The sequence below is a fragment of the Microtus pennsylvanicus genome, chromosome 18 (assembly GCF_037038515.1).
Source record: "Microtus pennsylvanicus isolate mMicPen1 chromosome 18, mMicPen1.hap1, whole genome shotgun sequence".
Classification (NCBI taxonomy): domain Eukaryota; kingdom Metazoa; phylum Chordata; class Mammalia; order Rodentia; family Cricetidae; genus Microtus; species Microtus pennsylvanicus.
Window position 1 is genome coordinate 33,627,310 of NC_134596.1, and position 16,317 is coordinate 33,643,626.

The 16,317-nt window shown below is 38.2% G+C and overlaps 1 protein-coding gene across 2 annotated transcripts in view; it reads left to right on the plus strand.

The window, feature by feature from the left end:
• Positions 1-778: 778 nt before the first annotated feature.
• Tyr (tyrosinase) overlaps positions 779-16,317 on the plus strand; it is a 40,456-nt gene continuing 24,917 nt past the window's right edge. For both annotated transcript variants that reach the window (XM_075952954.1, XM_075952955.1), the window contains exons 1-2: positions 779-1,597; positions 12,449-12,665. In XM_075952954.1, coding sequence (XP_075809069.1) covers positions 779-1,597; positions 12,449-12,665 — 1,036 coding nt within the window. The remainder of the gene's footprint in view (positions 1,598-12,448; positions 12,666-16,317) is intronic.

Sequence of the window (16,317 nt, forward strand, 5' to 3'; positions counted from 1 at the left end):
TGGCCATTCTCTTTCTTCTTCAGCTCCTGTAACAGTGCCCACTATTTAGTTCAAAACATGCAGCAACTCATTACTAACTTCCAGAGTTTCTGGATGAAAGAATAGAAGAGAGAGAGAGAGAGAGAGAGAGAGAGAGAGAGAGAGAGAGAGAGAGAGAGAGAGAGAGAAGAGAGTTTGTGTGGTCTTTTTGAGCTAGAAAACTTCCCACACTGAAACAATTCATTAAAGTCACAAAGTAAGCTACCTTTGTAATAGTCAGAAAATGAATCAAAATCAATAAGGAAAAGCAAGAGGTAACTATTTTAGTCTGATAATTTTTTATCAAATAATAAACTCAGCAGGAGACAGATATAAGCATTAATTCATGAGTTCTGAAGAGTTCTATGAATGCTACACACTTACAGTCCCTGAAAACAACAGCCTTGTGTTCAGAAGTTTCTTGATTTTTTTATTCACAGGAAATAATCTGGTCTTGGTATAATTGTCATTTGAAAATCTGAATCATTGCTAGTTTCGTATCAATTAACAAAATATCTTCCTTAGACGTCAGTCTACCTCATAGTAGGCTGTGTGCAAACTCCAAGGGAAAGTTAGTCATGTGCTTTCCAGAAGATAAAAGCTTAGAGTAAAGACTGAGAGTATTTGATGTAGGAAGGGGGAGTGGTTATATAGGTCTTAGCCAAGACATGTGATAGTCACCGTAGGGGGTTGCTGTAAAAAGAAGTCTGTGACTCTCCTTAACCCATTTAAGCAGATCCTGTATCATCTAAAGGGAAAAATGTTCCTGGCTGTTTTGTTTTGCCTTTGCTGGAGTTTCCAGATCTCTTCTGGCCACTTCCCTAGAGCTTGTGCCTCCTCAAGAAACTTGATGGCAAAAGAATGCTGTCCGCCATGGACGGGTGATGGGAGTCCCTGCGGTCAGCTTTCAGGCAGAGGTTCCTGCCAGGATGTCGTTCTGTCCAATGCACCCTCTGGACCTCAATTCCCCTTCAAAGGGGTGGATGACCGTGAGTCCTGGCCCTCTGTCTTTTATAATAGGACCTGCCAGTGCTCTGACAACTTCATGGGATTCAACTGCGGAAACTGTAAGTTTGGGTTTGGGGGCCCAAATTGCACAGAGAAGCGACTCTTAATCAGAAGAAACATCTATGATCTGAGTGTCCCAGAAAAGAATAAGTTCCTTGCTTACTTAACTTTAGCAAAGCATACTATCAGCCCAGCCTATGTCATCCCCACAGGCACGTATGAGCAAATGAACAATGGCTCAACACCCATGTTTAGTGATATCAACATCTATGACCTCTTTGTATGGATGCATTACTATGTGTCAAGAGACACCCTGCTAGGAGGCTCTGAAGTCTGGAGGGACATTGATTTTGCCCACGAAGCACCAGGTTTTCTGCCTTGGCACAGACTTTTCTTGCTACGGTGGGAACGAGAAATACAGGAGCTAACAGGGGATGAGAACTTCACCATTCCATACTGGGACTGGCGCGATGCAGAAAACTGTAACATTTGCACTGATGAGTTCTTGGGAGGTCGCCACCCTGAAAACCCTAATCTACTCAGCCCAGCATCGTTCTTCTCCTCCTGGCAGGTAAGATGCTCTTTACATGCAGAGGGAGAGAGGAGTGGTACTTCAGCAGCCACATCTGCATGCAAGTCTCTGTGCACATCTCTGCGGATCTCTCAGTGGAGAAAAGCCTAACTAGGAGATTCTTATGCTTCTTGACTTTTTCTTGAGAACACTTCGAAATCATAACTAATGCTTATTCACCTAATATCTAATAGCTTAATTGGGTTTCTAATCTGTCATAAACAAAGACTTTTTGGCTTACCACTGTTTTCCTAGTACCTAGGGTGGTATCTGGCATAAACAGTAGCTCAGAGTTATTTAGGAATAGATGGAGTAAGCAGATTATCTTAGTCCATGCTTCTGAATAACAAAATTAACATTACCAATAAAATTTATAGGCTATAGTACTTAAAAATAAAATTCCTGTCCCTAACCCAGACCAATTAAGTAGAATCTTCAAGGGACAGTGCTGGAATACTTCACTAAGTATCAATGATGAACTTTATTACATGAATGCTTAATAAACACTGATTGGACACAAAATCTTCAGTTGTTTTAGCTTAAAATAACCTAAAATCTGTTGAATGAATATTTAGAATATGTGAATCACTGTTGAAAGTATTTATATACATTAACTGATTCAATGTACATTTAATATCAACATATCCCTATTTTAAAGCCTTAAGATATATATAATTTGTTAAAATTACATGACAGCCCTTTTGGTAAATAGCAAAGATGGTATTTGTTAACAGCTAAAATGATTGTCTGACTAACCCCTTTAGGGACAAGACTGGCCTTTTGAAAGGATCTGCATCTGAAAAATTTTTTTATTAGGATGAAGAAAACAAATTAGCCTTTTTCCTAATTTACAAATGATAGAAACAAGATTAAGTAATTTCTATTTTGAGATTAGAGTTTCATTTCTCTTATTATTTTTCTTTATTCTGCATTAGAGGCAAAAAATAAAAAAGAAGTGTTAAAATGTTTTTCCTTTAAATAAACACACATCTGAGAGATTTTTTTTTTCTGTCTTACCTTCTAAAATTCCCTAATGCTCCTATTCTGAAGACCAAGTCAAACACAACGAAAAGAACAACGCACAGGCTGCCCCACTCTTGAGAGTTCTGAAATTCAAATTCACTTTATTCCTCATGCTCATACACTTTCAAAATGGGGCCTCTTAAAACGCCACTGTAAAATACAGCTGCTATTTCCTGGTGTCAATGGTGTCAACTGTTTACTAAACTTAGTAATTATTGTATATAGAGGAGTTTTGCTGGAAAATTATTTTGCTGTACGTTTTCAGTTATTCTACCTTAATTGACAAACTTCAATCCCCTCACCTATCTCTCTCCTCCTCTGGCTATTGCTCTAAATTATGTCAGCCTTGGATGTGGGATTCTCCTTGCTATACAATACTTTGATTTGCTTCATAGCTTCACTTGATGCAGTAAGGTTGAAGGATCATCTAAATTATCAAAGGTTAAAATATATATACTGAGTTCAGTAAGAAGGTATAAATTAATATTTAATTACATGGCGTTTACTTCCATATGATACCCATATTTAACGTTTCTAGTCATGTTTTGAGTGCTGAATTCATCTTATGATTATGGTCAACTGTATAACTTTAAAAAAAAAGCAAATGAAATAAAATAAAATTTAAAACCACAATAGATTTATCTGGCTTAGTAAACCATGAACTATAATTGCTATAACCGTAGGCTAAAATTGCCTGCAAACTTGTACTGCAATTACAGTGCCATGGAGGAGGTTTTTTTGTTTTTGTTTTTGTTTTTTTTTACACAACATTAGCAAAGTGAAAGAAATAAAAGCACTGAGGAAAAACAAGCAAAATTTTAAAAAAAATAGAATTAGCAAAACAAAACAACAAAAACCTTTGCAAGCAAACAACATTTTCAAAAATAAGGTTGTGTGGTGGTGCACACTTTTAATCCCAGCAATCTGAGTTCGAGGACAGCCTGGTCTACAAAGTGAGTGTCAGGACGCCTAATCTGTGCCCTGTCCAGGGATAAATGGTTGCAAACAAGACAGATAAACTAATTGACATTGTCTATTTTCTTTATTCATACAATCATCTATTTTGTTAAAGCACTTCAAAAATGGATATTTTTCTCTCACTGCCCGTTCCCATTAGGAGAGGGTTAGAAGGCTTGGGAAGAGGGATATGGTCAAAACATATTCGCCTCCATGGAAATGTCCTTTTGAAATCCCTCTTCAGTTAATATGCTCCGAAGAAAAATGAAAATTACTTCAAAAGTAAACCAAAGGTTTAGACAGAAGGAAAAGAATTAGGGTTTTTTTTTAATCAAAGCAAATTAGGATTGTTTGAGTCTGAAAAAATGAAAAAAAAAATAATGTTGGTTATTCTCTTAGACAACTGAGTTCAATTCCCAGCACCAGGATGGCATGTTACAACCATCTGTAACTCTATTTATAGGTCTCTGACATCCTTTTCTGATTTCCCTGGGCACCACGCCCATACAGGATGCACAAACATACATGCAGACAAGACACCTACTGACTTAAATTATAAAAATTTAAGTGTTTGTATTGTTTAATCCTATAACTGTCTGTATTACAACCATCTCAGTTTGTGATTGCTCTGCAGTTGCTTAAATATCAGTGATCTATCTACTTGCTGGAAACACAGAATCCATTGGTCTATTATAAAGTTCCAGTGTGCATTTTTTTGTGTATATGGGGAAAAGGTCCTACACTGTAGCCTTAGGCTGCCCTGGGACTCACTTTACAGCTCAGCCGGCCTCTAAAGCATAGCAATCCTCCTGCCTCAGCCTCCCAGGGGTACTTGTACTCTTAAACCTCTTTGTGTGGCTCCAATTTGCAGCCAGCACTAAGATTCACGGGTTTAATTAATATGGAGATTGTTTGGTTATCTCTTTGCTTTCCTTTATGAAAACACAGCTTCTGTAATGAACACACCATTAATTTGAATGCTTTTGTCTAAATTAAACATTCAAATTAAAAACTACGCTGTTTTGTGTTAGATGAGATCAAATAGCTTCCAAGTTAAAATGAGCTCATTAATACCTTCCAAATTAACTAGGCCGATAGCCCATTTCATATGGGCTTCTGCTCATTGCTTGACTTAAGATACGCTTTTACTTTACAAAAGGAAATGTTAGAGATTTGATAGTATTTATCCATCCCAAAATCAGAGGTCTTTTGTGGTACTTCATGGGGTGCTCACATTGTAATGATAGGCCTGAAACAGTAGAAGGATTTGCATACAGAAAACTCCATAGAACAGAACCCCAAAGACTATGTATCCCATTTCTATGAAAGTAAACTGTTTTGACTTACGCTTAAAGCGGGTTTAAAAACAAACTAATTTATGGATGTATAATTTGAGAGGTGGGTGCACCCCTCGCGGTCCTGAGTTCCTTGCTCGTGCTGTTCTATCGGGAACTCACCAAGGCCAGCTGGCCTGGGTCTGAAAAAGCATGGGATAAATCCGGACTAGCTGAACATAGAGGACAATGAGGAATACTGAGAACTCAAGAACAATCGCAGTGGGTTTTTGATCCTACTGCACGTACTGGCTTTGGGGGAGCCTAGGCAGTTTGGATGCTCACCTTAGGAGACCTGGATAGAGGTGGGCGGTCCTTGGGCTTCCCACAGGTCAGGGAACCCTGATTGCTCTTTGAGCAGATGAGGGAGGGTGACTTGATCGGGGGAGGGGGAGGGAAATGGGAGGCGGTTGCGGGGAGGAGGCAGAAATCCTTAATAAATAAATAAATTAAAAAAAAAAGAAAAAAAATAATTTGAGAAGTGGCTACTTTTTCTATCTTAAGTTCTCTTCCAGTTGACGCAGCCTTGATTCCTAGCACCCATAAGATGGCTTGCAACTATCTGTAGCTCCAATCCCCACCCCAAGGGATCTGACATCTATTTCTGGCTGCTATGGGCACCAAGAACACACATGATCCATGGACATGCATTAAGGAAAACACCCATACACATAAAATGTTAAAAAAAAATGAATTCACGTACATCAAACACTGAGGAAGACAGATGCATTGATTTATGTCTGATAGAACTGATTTCCTTCCCTTTGTTCCACACTTTGTGCAGATTTATCGTACCACTTCTGTAATATTTCAGAACATGTGAATGGTTTTTTTTTTGTTTTTTTCGACTGTCAGATTCCCCAAGGTAGGAACTATTCATAAATAAACTTATATCCATATATATATAGGGGCCATGGCATACAGACAGAATGTGCTCCATAAGTACATGCTGAATTGAACAAAAATGAAAATCAGAGAAATTTAAATCTTGTCCTAGATGAATTTCTGAGATGTCAGCCCATATTTTCAGAGCCCAGAATTCTCAACGTGAAAGACACAAAGATGCCAACAGACAGCACTTAGTTAACAACTAGGTTGGAGGCAATTTGTACAGTGTTTATTGGTCTACATGAGTGTGAATGCGTGTGTGTGTGTGTGTGTGTGTGTGTGTGTAAATGTGTACATGAAAATATATGGTATAGGTCATAATACATCTAAGCATTATTTGAAATGAAATGATTTTCTGACAAGCTTTCTCTGACAGGAGATACTACATAAAGTCAAATAATTAAGGTTAATTTTCTTAGAAGAAATAGGGTTTAATGGACATTCTGTCTTTTCCTAGCTTGTTATTTACTTTTTGTTTGATTATTCTCAAAAATATTTTCAGGTAGAAGCATAAATGTTTCCCTGAAAATAGTCCATAATTTTTAGTAAAAAAGAAGGTACTCAGTGACATTTATGTACAAAATATCTGTGCTAAACACAATTAGATATAATGTTATGTAAACAAGAGAAGCCAAGCTTAGCAGAAAAGGTGTGTCGAACAGAGCTGTCTCGGCGGATCACAATGGAGAGAAACACAGTTCCTATGATGGACGGGAGCGAACAGCAGCCAGAGAATTCACTCATCAGGTGGAAAGCATATCACATGGAAGCCACAGGGGGATGAAAAACAAAGTCACTTTTCAGCAGAAAGTCATGGGTTTAGGTAACCATGACAACAGCTCCGGGAAATCACAGCTTCTCTTTTTTCTTTATGAAAGATTTCATGGAATGTCATATGGTTTAGTCTTTTACTTTCTTTCTTTTTTTTTTCAGGAAAAACTTAAATACCGTAATAAAAATCTTTGTTCCTGAAGGCTTTTAAGAGCTGGTAGTTTATTGCTACTTCCTATAATTTAAGAGAACACTATCATGTTTCCCCTTCCATTCGATTACACCTGTTCCTTTGGTTTCTCTTTCTTTACTTCTTTAGACTTGGATATTTGAATATGCTCCCCCTTGCATATGCACACCTCATATGTGCTTGGAAGGAGAAAGAACCAAATTTTCACCAGAAGACCTAGGCTCAGTCCAAGTTCTGCCATTTGCCAAACTCTACTAAACAAGCCATTTAGAATTCACTACTTTAATGTTTCCCAACAAGAAAAAGAAGTGCTATCTCATATATGCTTATTCTCTATGCTAATGAAACAACTGAATGAATGAGAAACCAATGGACTACACTGTGAAAGCCACTGTCCTTTTATACACATAAACATAAATTTGTAGACTTCTCTAACTTACCTATGCGACTCCCCAGGAAATTACTTAGTTACTTTGGTGACAATTTTGTTACTAAAAAAATAGACTAGCTGAATATGTTACTATAAAACAATTTAAAGTAATGAGTTCGTGTAAAATTACTTGTTAAGTCTTTGCCATATTGTTTTCATTTGAATGTGTGGGAAATACTGTATTTTAAGTGATGCAACAGGATCAGTTATCATAATAATGAACATTCAACACTCATATACCTAGTGATAAACACAACTTAGATATTGAAGTAATGGCTTTATGTTAAAAGTAATTATAATTTTTGGCACTATTAGGGGTGAAACATTTTGAGGGTAGAACCTAGGGACTTATAAATGCTAGGCAAGTTGACTAGAACTGAGCTACAAGCCAGCCATAATTGTTGGATCCTTTACACATGTGCCAAAGGATGCGGCAACATGAACTTTAAGTATATTGGACGACTTGATCCTGAATAAAGAATCTTTACGCTCTCCATTTAAAAATGAAAAGCCTTGACAGAGAGTCTGGGTGAGCAGCCTGAGGGCCTGGGGTTAATAGAATTAATATTAGACACTATATTTCAGAATACAGCTTCCAAGACAGGTAATGCCAATGCCCTGCCTCTGAATCAAACATAAATAATCTGGAGCCAAGTTTTCTACCCCATTTCTGTAACCAGGGTTTCTTTTCTCTGCATTACTAATGCCTCCATCACCTAAGCACTTAGTCACATGGAAGTTGGCATTTCAGCAAGAATAGTTCCATCCAACCTCTCTAATTTAACCGAGTCTGCTGCAAAAGTCTTTTCTGCAATAAGACCTTCTGGAAGTATCTTGAGGATTATTAGTCAAAGAGAACTGAAAATGACTTCCTCTCTGTGCCTGCAATAGTGTCTAGTCAATCAACTTCTAAACTGTTACATTCAGGTCAGAAATTGAACTACTTTTCTGAAACTATTCATGACTCATTAATGTGAAAAAATAAATGAAGTAGATAAAGCTTTAGGATCAGCAATGCTGTATTTACAGATTTTCAAATATTTCATTAGTAAAGAAATGGATACTTTAAAGATGAGACTTAAGTCTAAATAGAAAATTCATTTATGTTTCTTATATTCCTTACACTTACAGCTCAAAGGTAATTTTATGCAGTGTTAGCACACTTAACACTATCCCTGCTTCTGTCATATAGAGTTTCAACATTCTGGATTTTGAATTTTTTGGGGTTGGGATTTCTAGGCTGCATAAGCAACCTGATTTGAATGGATATCTACAACCATTTCCCTTCTTTGTCAGATCCTTTTGAGACAGTCATTGGTAATCATTTTTACTAAGTCTTTTTCTTGGTCCTGAAGAACAGGTAGGATCTTGGACCCATGTGAAGATATCTCTGTTTAGTCATGGGTAAAAATGTGGAGTGCAAAAAAAAACACGAGCAGAGTCCAAAGCAGGGGAGGCACTGTGGTCTCAGTAGCAGGATCACATAGGATAGAAAGACCTGGGTTTTTTTTGTTGTTGTTATTGTTGGGTTTTGTGTGGGTTTTTTTTTGGTTTTTTTTTTTTGATTTTTCGAGACGGGGTTTCTCTGTGGCCTTGGAGCCTGTCCTGGAACTAGCCCCGTAGACAAGGCTGGCCTTGAACTCACAGAGATCTGCCAGCCTCTGCCTCCAGAGATTAAAGGCAAGCGCCACCACCGCGTGGATAAAGATCTGTTTTCATGGGGAAGCTCAGCCAATCACATTCTGTTTTGGGGGTGTGTCCCCCTAAGGCCAAGAAATACAGATAAATCTTGCAGGTATGGCTCCTTCTTCCTCTTTGTTTTTCCTGTGCTCCTGATCGCTAGAACCCAGGTTTTGTAAATTGCCCTTCTTCCCTTTATTAAAGCTGAATGTTTTATATTAGAGCTAGTCTGGTTAATTCTAACTGCCGATCGATCAGTCCCCATTACTGTTTTGGAGGGAGAATTGAAAATAATGTTTGACAGAGTCAATATGAACGAAAATGGAGAGCAACATACAAAGTGAAATACATTGCTTCCTGGCTTTAACTGCAGGCTTGTTGGTGTAAAAAAAGTACAGAGAAATAAATTTGATGTAAATAAAATACTTGCAATTTATGAAAACTATGTTTAAATTTGAAGTCATAAACAGATGTATATGCTCAGAATATGAGAATTTTCATTAATGTAATTGGTAGGTAAGTCATGAAACTCACCATACATAGAGGTCAGGCAATGATGTTACCTGCCTTTAACCCCAGCACATGGGAGGCTGCAGGAGGCAGATCTCTGTGAGTTCGAGGCCAGCCTGGTCTACAGAGTTCCAGGACATCTGGGAATGTTAAACAGAGAGACCCTATCTCAAAAGTCCAAAATATAAATAAATAAAAATAAAAAAGATTATAAATAGAAAGAATACATGGAACTGAGTTCTACATCAAGAACAGGTTTATGGGTGAAATGACTATTTTTGTCAATGCTACACCAATTCGACCTACCTGGGAAGAGGGGTCTCATTTAAGAATTTACTTCCAACAGATTAACATGTTGGCTTCCTAATGGACTTTCTTGACTGCTGATTGATGTGGGAAGAGTCAGACTACCCTGGGTAGTCCCATTTTTGGGTGAATGGGCCTGGACTGTAGAGGAAGCATAACTGAGCAGTTCACACCCAGTCAAGGGAAGCAAGCCAGGAAGCAGCACTCCTCCGTTGTCTCTGCTACATTCCCTGCCTTCAGGTTTCTACTACGGCCTTTCCCTAGGACAGACTTTATCCTATGATTCAAGTAAAACCTTTTCTGTCTAAGATTGTTCTGGTCAGTCTTTGATCACAGCGAAAAATGCACACTAGAACAGTGAGCAGTGTACAATGCTCAAAATCCACTGTAGTGCACCATGCTCAGAAGTAGACCTAAGCTTTGAGGTTTAATCATCTTGCAATTCTTATCTTGAAATTCTGAATAATTTTTGCTGTGAATTTGTGTTTCACGGTGAAGCCATAGTGTCAGAAAGCATACCATAGGTGCTCAATGTGATTTTACTCCTGTGCTATCCCATTCTCTTTGGGGAAACACCCTTACCTATCTGGAATGTTGGAAGTCTCTCCCTATGTTGTAGCACTACCCTCAGCTAGTCTCCAGTCTTTGGGAACCACTGACAGGAATGGCAAGAACCAACTACCATTGTCTTTCAGGATCAGGAGAGTTTCAGAAGATGAAGCTCCCTACATGTGTTGGTATAAGTTGGAACAGATGTGTTTCATCAGCCCTGGCTGATGGAGTGAAAGCTAAATGGGTAGATTAGTTAACACAGATTAATTCTCACCAACATCACTCCATGAACTCAATGTGTGTCCTTCAAATTGACTTGCTGAAACTTGAATTCCCAATGTAACTGACTGTATTTTCAGATAGGGCTTTCAAGAAAGTCTTTAGAGTTAAGTGAAGGAAGAACTTAGACCACCATTTTAAACATTGATCTTTGTTGTGACTGGCATTTGATAGTCTAATTTGTGTCTGGAAAGTTCCCAACTATTCCTTGAGCTATCAACAGTTGGAATTCATAAAATGGAGCCAAATTTCTTTCTTTGACCTTGGGTAGCTTGTTGGTACTGTGTCTGGCTCCCTGAAGTATTCCAAAGAAATCTGCTAGTCCAGTCTTCATTCTTTTTTCTTCATTTCTTCCCTCTGAGTACAATAATTAATCTTTTTAAAATAATTTATTTTGTGTGTATCGGTATGAAGGTGTCAGATCCCCTGGAACTGGAGTTACAGACAATTATGAGCTGCGATGTGGGTGCTGGGAATTGAACCTGGATTTTCTGGAAAAGCAGACAGTGCTCTTAGCCACTGAAATATCTCTCCAGTCCACAATTATTAATCTGATAAGGGTTCCTGTGCTCAAATAAACAAGTTCCATCTGACAGTGCTGCATCCTGCTTGCCAAAATCATATGCAAGCTATATGAAGACCCGGAGCTCTGGGGTTTATTTTGACATAAATGTGCTATAAAAATCTTTGGCTGTTGAACTCCTCTGCGTGAGTTACAAATGTATAAAGAGGGAAGGTGCAATGGCTTGGTGAGTTAAGGACTCACTTGAGATCATAGAACCAGGACCTCTTAAATCCTAAGTAGAAGTAATAGCTTCCTGTTAGCATTGATTGCTTGAAAAAATGGAAATGGGAAATTTCCAGAGAAATCTTCCTAGCCAAACTAGACAAATGAATGAGTGCTGTTCCAGGGAGAGACCTTGTCTTAATGTACATCATAGTGAATGACTGAGAAAGATACTCAGCATCATCCTCTGGCCTCCACAGGCGTACACAAACATGTTTGTGCATGCACACCAGCACACACACACACATGCATACCTACACATGTGCAAGCACACACACATGTGCGTGCCACATACGCATATGCACACAAAAATGCAAGTAAATGAACAAATAGCAGCTCTGAACACATTAAAGACTGAGCTGAAGCACTTGGTTTGTGATGGAAACACTATTCATTTTGAATTTGTCCTCTCGTCTGTCCTCAGTTTCTTTATTAATATGGGAAGCATTGCCACATGACTTAAATAAAATAGTTTATGCAGCATGGAACCCTAACACTTCTCCTATAAAACTGTGAAGAATTATGATTGTTTTAATAATCATTGGCTGCTAGGGAGGAACCTAGGAACTTGGAGAAAGGCTAAGCATCGAAAGTTCCTGTGAGTAAGACTATGTTATATATCAAGCCAGACATTAAAAATGGATGTTATGAGTAAAACAAAAACCGGGAATAGAATGTTTACCAGTACTTGGTATTACTAATTATTTTTGATAAATATTTCTGTTGGGTATTTGTTATTGGTCATGTGATGGGATTTTGACTTTACACGGAGCATAGCTGCCTTTCCTGTCATAACGAGACTTAGAACCTCACATGGTGATTAATATATGATAGAGGTTTTGCAAATTAATTGTATCTCAAATATTTATAGAAGGTACTCAATTTGACCACAATTTAGTGCATAAGACTTAGGAAACCAAAGCCACTGTGTTACTTGCTGGAAGTAGTTACTACTAGACGTAGGACGACAACTCTTCCCTGGCTGTGACATTCCTTTGCTTGTCCTGCCAGCTCTACTGCATCCATTGACATTGTCACTTAATTGTCAGGAAGCTGAATGAAGATAGTGGTGAGTAATATCAACATTTCTCCCTGCTCTACTTGACTCAGACATAAGTCATTTAACATAAAGTGCTTTTCCCAGATCATCTGTAGCAGACCAGAAGAGTATAATAGCCAACAGGCTTTATGTGACGGGACACCTGAGGGACCACTGCTACGCAACCCTGGAAACCATGACCAAGCCAAAACCCCGAGACTTCCGTCTTCAGCAGATGTGGAATTTTGTCTGAGTTTGACCCAGTATGAAACTGGCTCCATGGATAAAACTGCCAATTTCAGCTTTAGAAACACACTGGAAGGTAATATCCTTGTTTTTACTAACTGTGATTTTTTTTTCTCCTTGTTTACCATCTCTTTCCAGAGAATGGGCTCATATATATTTAGAATTTATAATTCTATCAGTTGTATAATGCTATGCTTTGCCCTTACTCATAATGACAGTAAACCTAGCCAGCTCAGAACATCGTACCATATTCCAGCAGTTTAGTGATACAAAAGCAAGTTGTATATTCTACTCACCATGTGAAAAAGTGGGCCTAACAGGCAGTTTTCCATAAAACAAACAGCTCTTATTTCAAATTAACAAAAGACAAAAAAGATAGGTTCTCTGAAGCCAGAAGTTAGTGACCATGACGTGAGAACATGGAATCAGGTTTCACCAATACTCTTTTCTAACATGGTAAGAGTTCTATGAAGCTTTATAGCAATGGAACAAAGAGAATCATTGGACAAGACAGTTTGCAGATACATCAGGGGAAATATCAATTAAGTGATATACAGAAGAGCAGAGATATCCAACCTAGAGACACCAGATGGTGTCTGACCCTATTCTTAGCCTTTTTTTTTTTTGGTCAAAAGTGGGAGTCTGCATTTCACAAACCTTTTACCCAATGATCATAAAGATGTTAGGTTACATACAGAAGAAAGCAATGATGGTTGTTAGTTATTAAAAATATCCCAAGAGAGTTCGATTCTAAATTTGCGATATTTCAACTTGTTCTGTTAACTAGACTTTGCAGTCCCATAGTCTATCTAGGAAATTTCTTTCACAGAGCCAATAGTGAATAGAGGGAAGGTGTTTTAACAAAGGTAATGTTAGAACAAAGTAAAACAGGATGGAAATTTTGTAAATAATAGTAGTCACATGAAATTCTCAAAAAACTAAATTTAAATTAGAAATGTTTCTTATTAATGACTGTACTATAGAGATGCCATTCGGAGTTCTCAGGATTTAAAGCAGTGAATAGCAGCAGCAAAGGGGTGGCTCTCGAAATGCTCTACCTACTGATCTCAAACACAGGGCTACCAAGCTCCAGTGCTATTTACTTGGTGAATGAAATTAGCTTCTAGCCACTCAGGCTGGGGTTATTCAGTTCACTGCCTGATCTGAGCTTCCTGCAGACTGAAGTTTCAGCATCTCATTAACATCTAATGTTTCTGTGCCCTGCAACTGCCTTCCAAGGCGCTACCTCACTCTGATCTTGTCGTAGGTTAAATCCAGCTCTCCGATTTGTGTTTGCTCCCTGTTCTAAGGTCTCTAGACAACTTGGTTTAAAACATTATATTCCCTCTTGGGATAATAGCTGGTCACTGTTATTTAAGCCATATAGAGGGATAAAATGAGATTCCTCTCTGTAATTGACTTGTCCACCAGATGAATCATCACGTCATCAAAACTGGATCTCCTGTTACATACTCAAGGCTTATGAAGGTCCTGGGCTTTTCCCGAGGCTGAGACTGTCTCTTTTGAGCAGACACTAAGAAGCTCATGAGCCATCTGCCTAACACACCCAGCAACAAACAATATATCCTGTCTCAAACAAGTTGTAGAGTGGAACCCAACACACCAGGGTCCTCTTGCTGGACCCTGAAGTCCAGTCACCAAGAAGGAGTCACCCTAAGAGACCACTCTCACATTGCAGTTGATGTAAAAGCATGAGGAGTTTAATTAATTTTAATTAATTAACAACAGGGTCTTTTGGCTAGGATCTTTCGGCATTCGAGAAGCCAAAAGACCCGGAAAAGCTGGTACAGGCTACTTTTGAAGTGAAAAGACACAGAAACAAGGGAGGAGTCTGGGGGTTGTTTTTCCAACAATTGGGATTGGCTGATTCAAAGGGCTACTAGACTGGCCAGGGCGGGAGAGTGGTTGCCAGATCAGGCAGAGTAAGGGGGAACATCTGTGAGTCATTCTAACCGTGTCTGAGTAACTGAGTCAATATCCCCTGACCAAGGCGGAGGAACTGAGTTAACATCGAAGGGTTGTCTTGCCCCAATTTCAATAGCTGAGTTTTATTTGGAGAACATCCACAAGGACACAGGGAGATGTAAAGTTGTTAGGTCCTTGGTTCACAGGGGAGGAGGGAGCACTGCAGCTGAGAGGTCTCAGAAATGGCCTCAGAGTCGTCAGAAATGGCTTCAGAGTTATCCCAGAGTTTTACACTCTGACCTCTACTGGGGCACCCATACTCACACAACACACATACACAAATATAATAATTTATAAAAGGAAATTCTAATAAAAAGTGTGATAACTAATTCCATTTATGGTGTATGATCATATCTTCTTTGAGAAAAATTGAAGTTAGATTACGTTAAAATATCTAAACACTTACTTAAAATTTTTCTCTCTTTATTTTATTTTATATATCTGATATGAATTGTATTAGTTATGACTCCTTTAGAAGTACCTAGCCATGCTGGGTGGTAGTGGCACACATCTTTAATCCCAGTACAGAGGCAGGTAGATCTCAGTGAGTACAAGGACAGCCTGGTATACAAAGCGAGTTCCAGGACAGGGTCCAAAGCTACTCATAAAAACCCTGTCTCAAAAACAAAACAAAATAAACAAAACAAAACAAAAATACCTATCCATTAAATACAATCTTGCAAAATCATTGTGTCATTTTGAAATTACGATGCTCATAATCTTCTGCTAAGTCTCTTTTTAGGAGAGTAAGTTAAGAAGAAAGTCTGTCAAAGGGTTTAAGAATGATTTATCTCACCGGGCGGTGTTGGCGCATGCCTTTAATCCCAGCACTCGGGAGGCAGAGGCAGGTGGATCTCTGTGAGTTCGAGACCAACCTGATCTATAAGAGCTAGTTCCAGGACAGGCTCCAAAACCACAGAGAAACCCTGTCTCGAAAAACAAGAAAAACAAAAAAAAAAAAAAAAAAGAAGAAGAAGAAGAAGAATTTATCTCCTCACGTGCACTAAGATAAATTTGCTGTTTTGTTTTCTTTCTTCATTTTTATTTTCAAATGACATTGAAAATATTAATATAATTCAAATATTAATTTCAGGTTAAATTAAACCAATTAAGTTAAATATGCTTTGCTCTAGTGAAAATCTAGTCACCTGTATTTTCACACATCAAAACTCAGAGGTATAAGAAAGTACATTCAATGTCACCTATGACCGCACATCTCGGAAAGAAAGGTGTCTGGTTAAACAAGAAAATAAATATGAAAATGCCTTTACATCCCCTACCATATAGTAGCTAACTCATTCTCAAGAAAATATGGACTGGCTACTTCTATGAAAATACTTTACAGCCTGAGTTGGAACATTGAAATTTTAAAGGTAAAATTATTGTTGGTTCTTTTTGTTAATGTCAAAATATAAAAGATAAGAAGCTCATGTGAAGAAAATAATGTGATCAGAGGTAAATATTTTAAAGCATAGTTTAGGTTTGGAGAACAAAGAACCATTTAGTCAAAATCAGTAAATTTCAACCCCGATTGCACATTAGAATCACTTAGGGGCTTTTAAGACTCTAAGTGACTGAATTCAATTCTAAAACAATTAAATCCAAATCTCCAGGTATCAGAGATAAACATCGAAATCTAAAACAAACAAATAAGCCAAACCTCTCCAGAGGAGAATTGGGGGAGAAATAAAAGAGGGAAGGAGACGGATTGGCAAATTGAAGCTGCCTGATGTCATTCATCT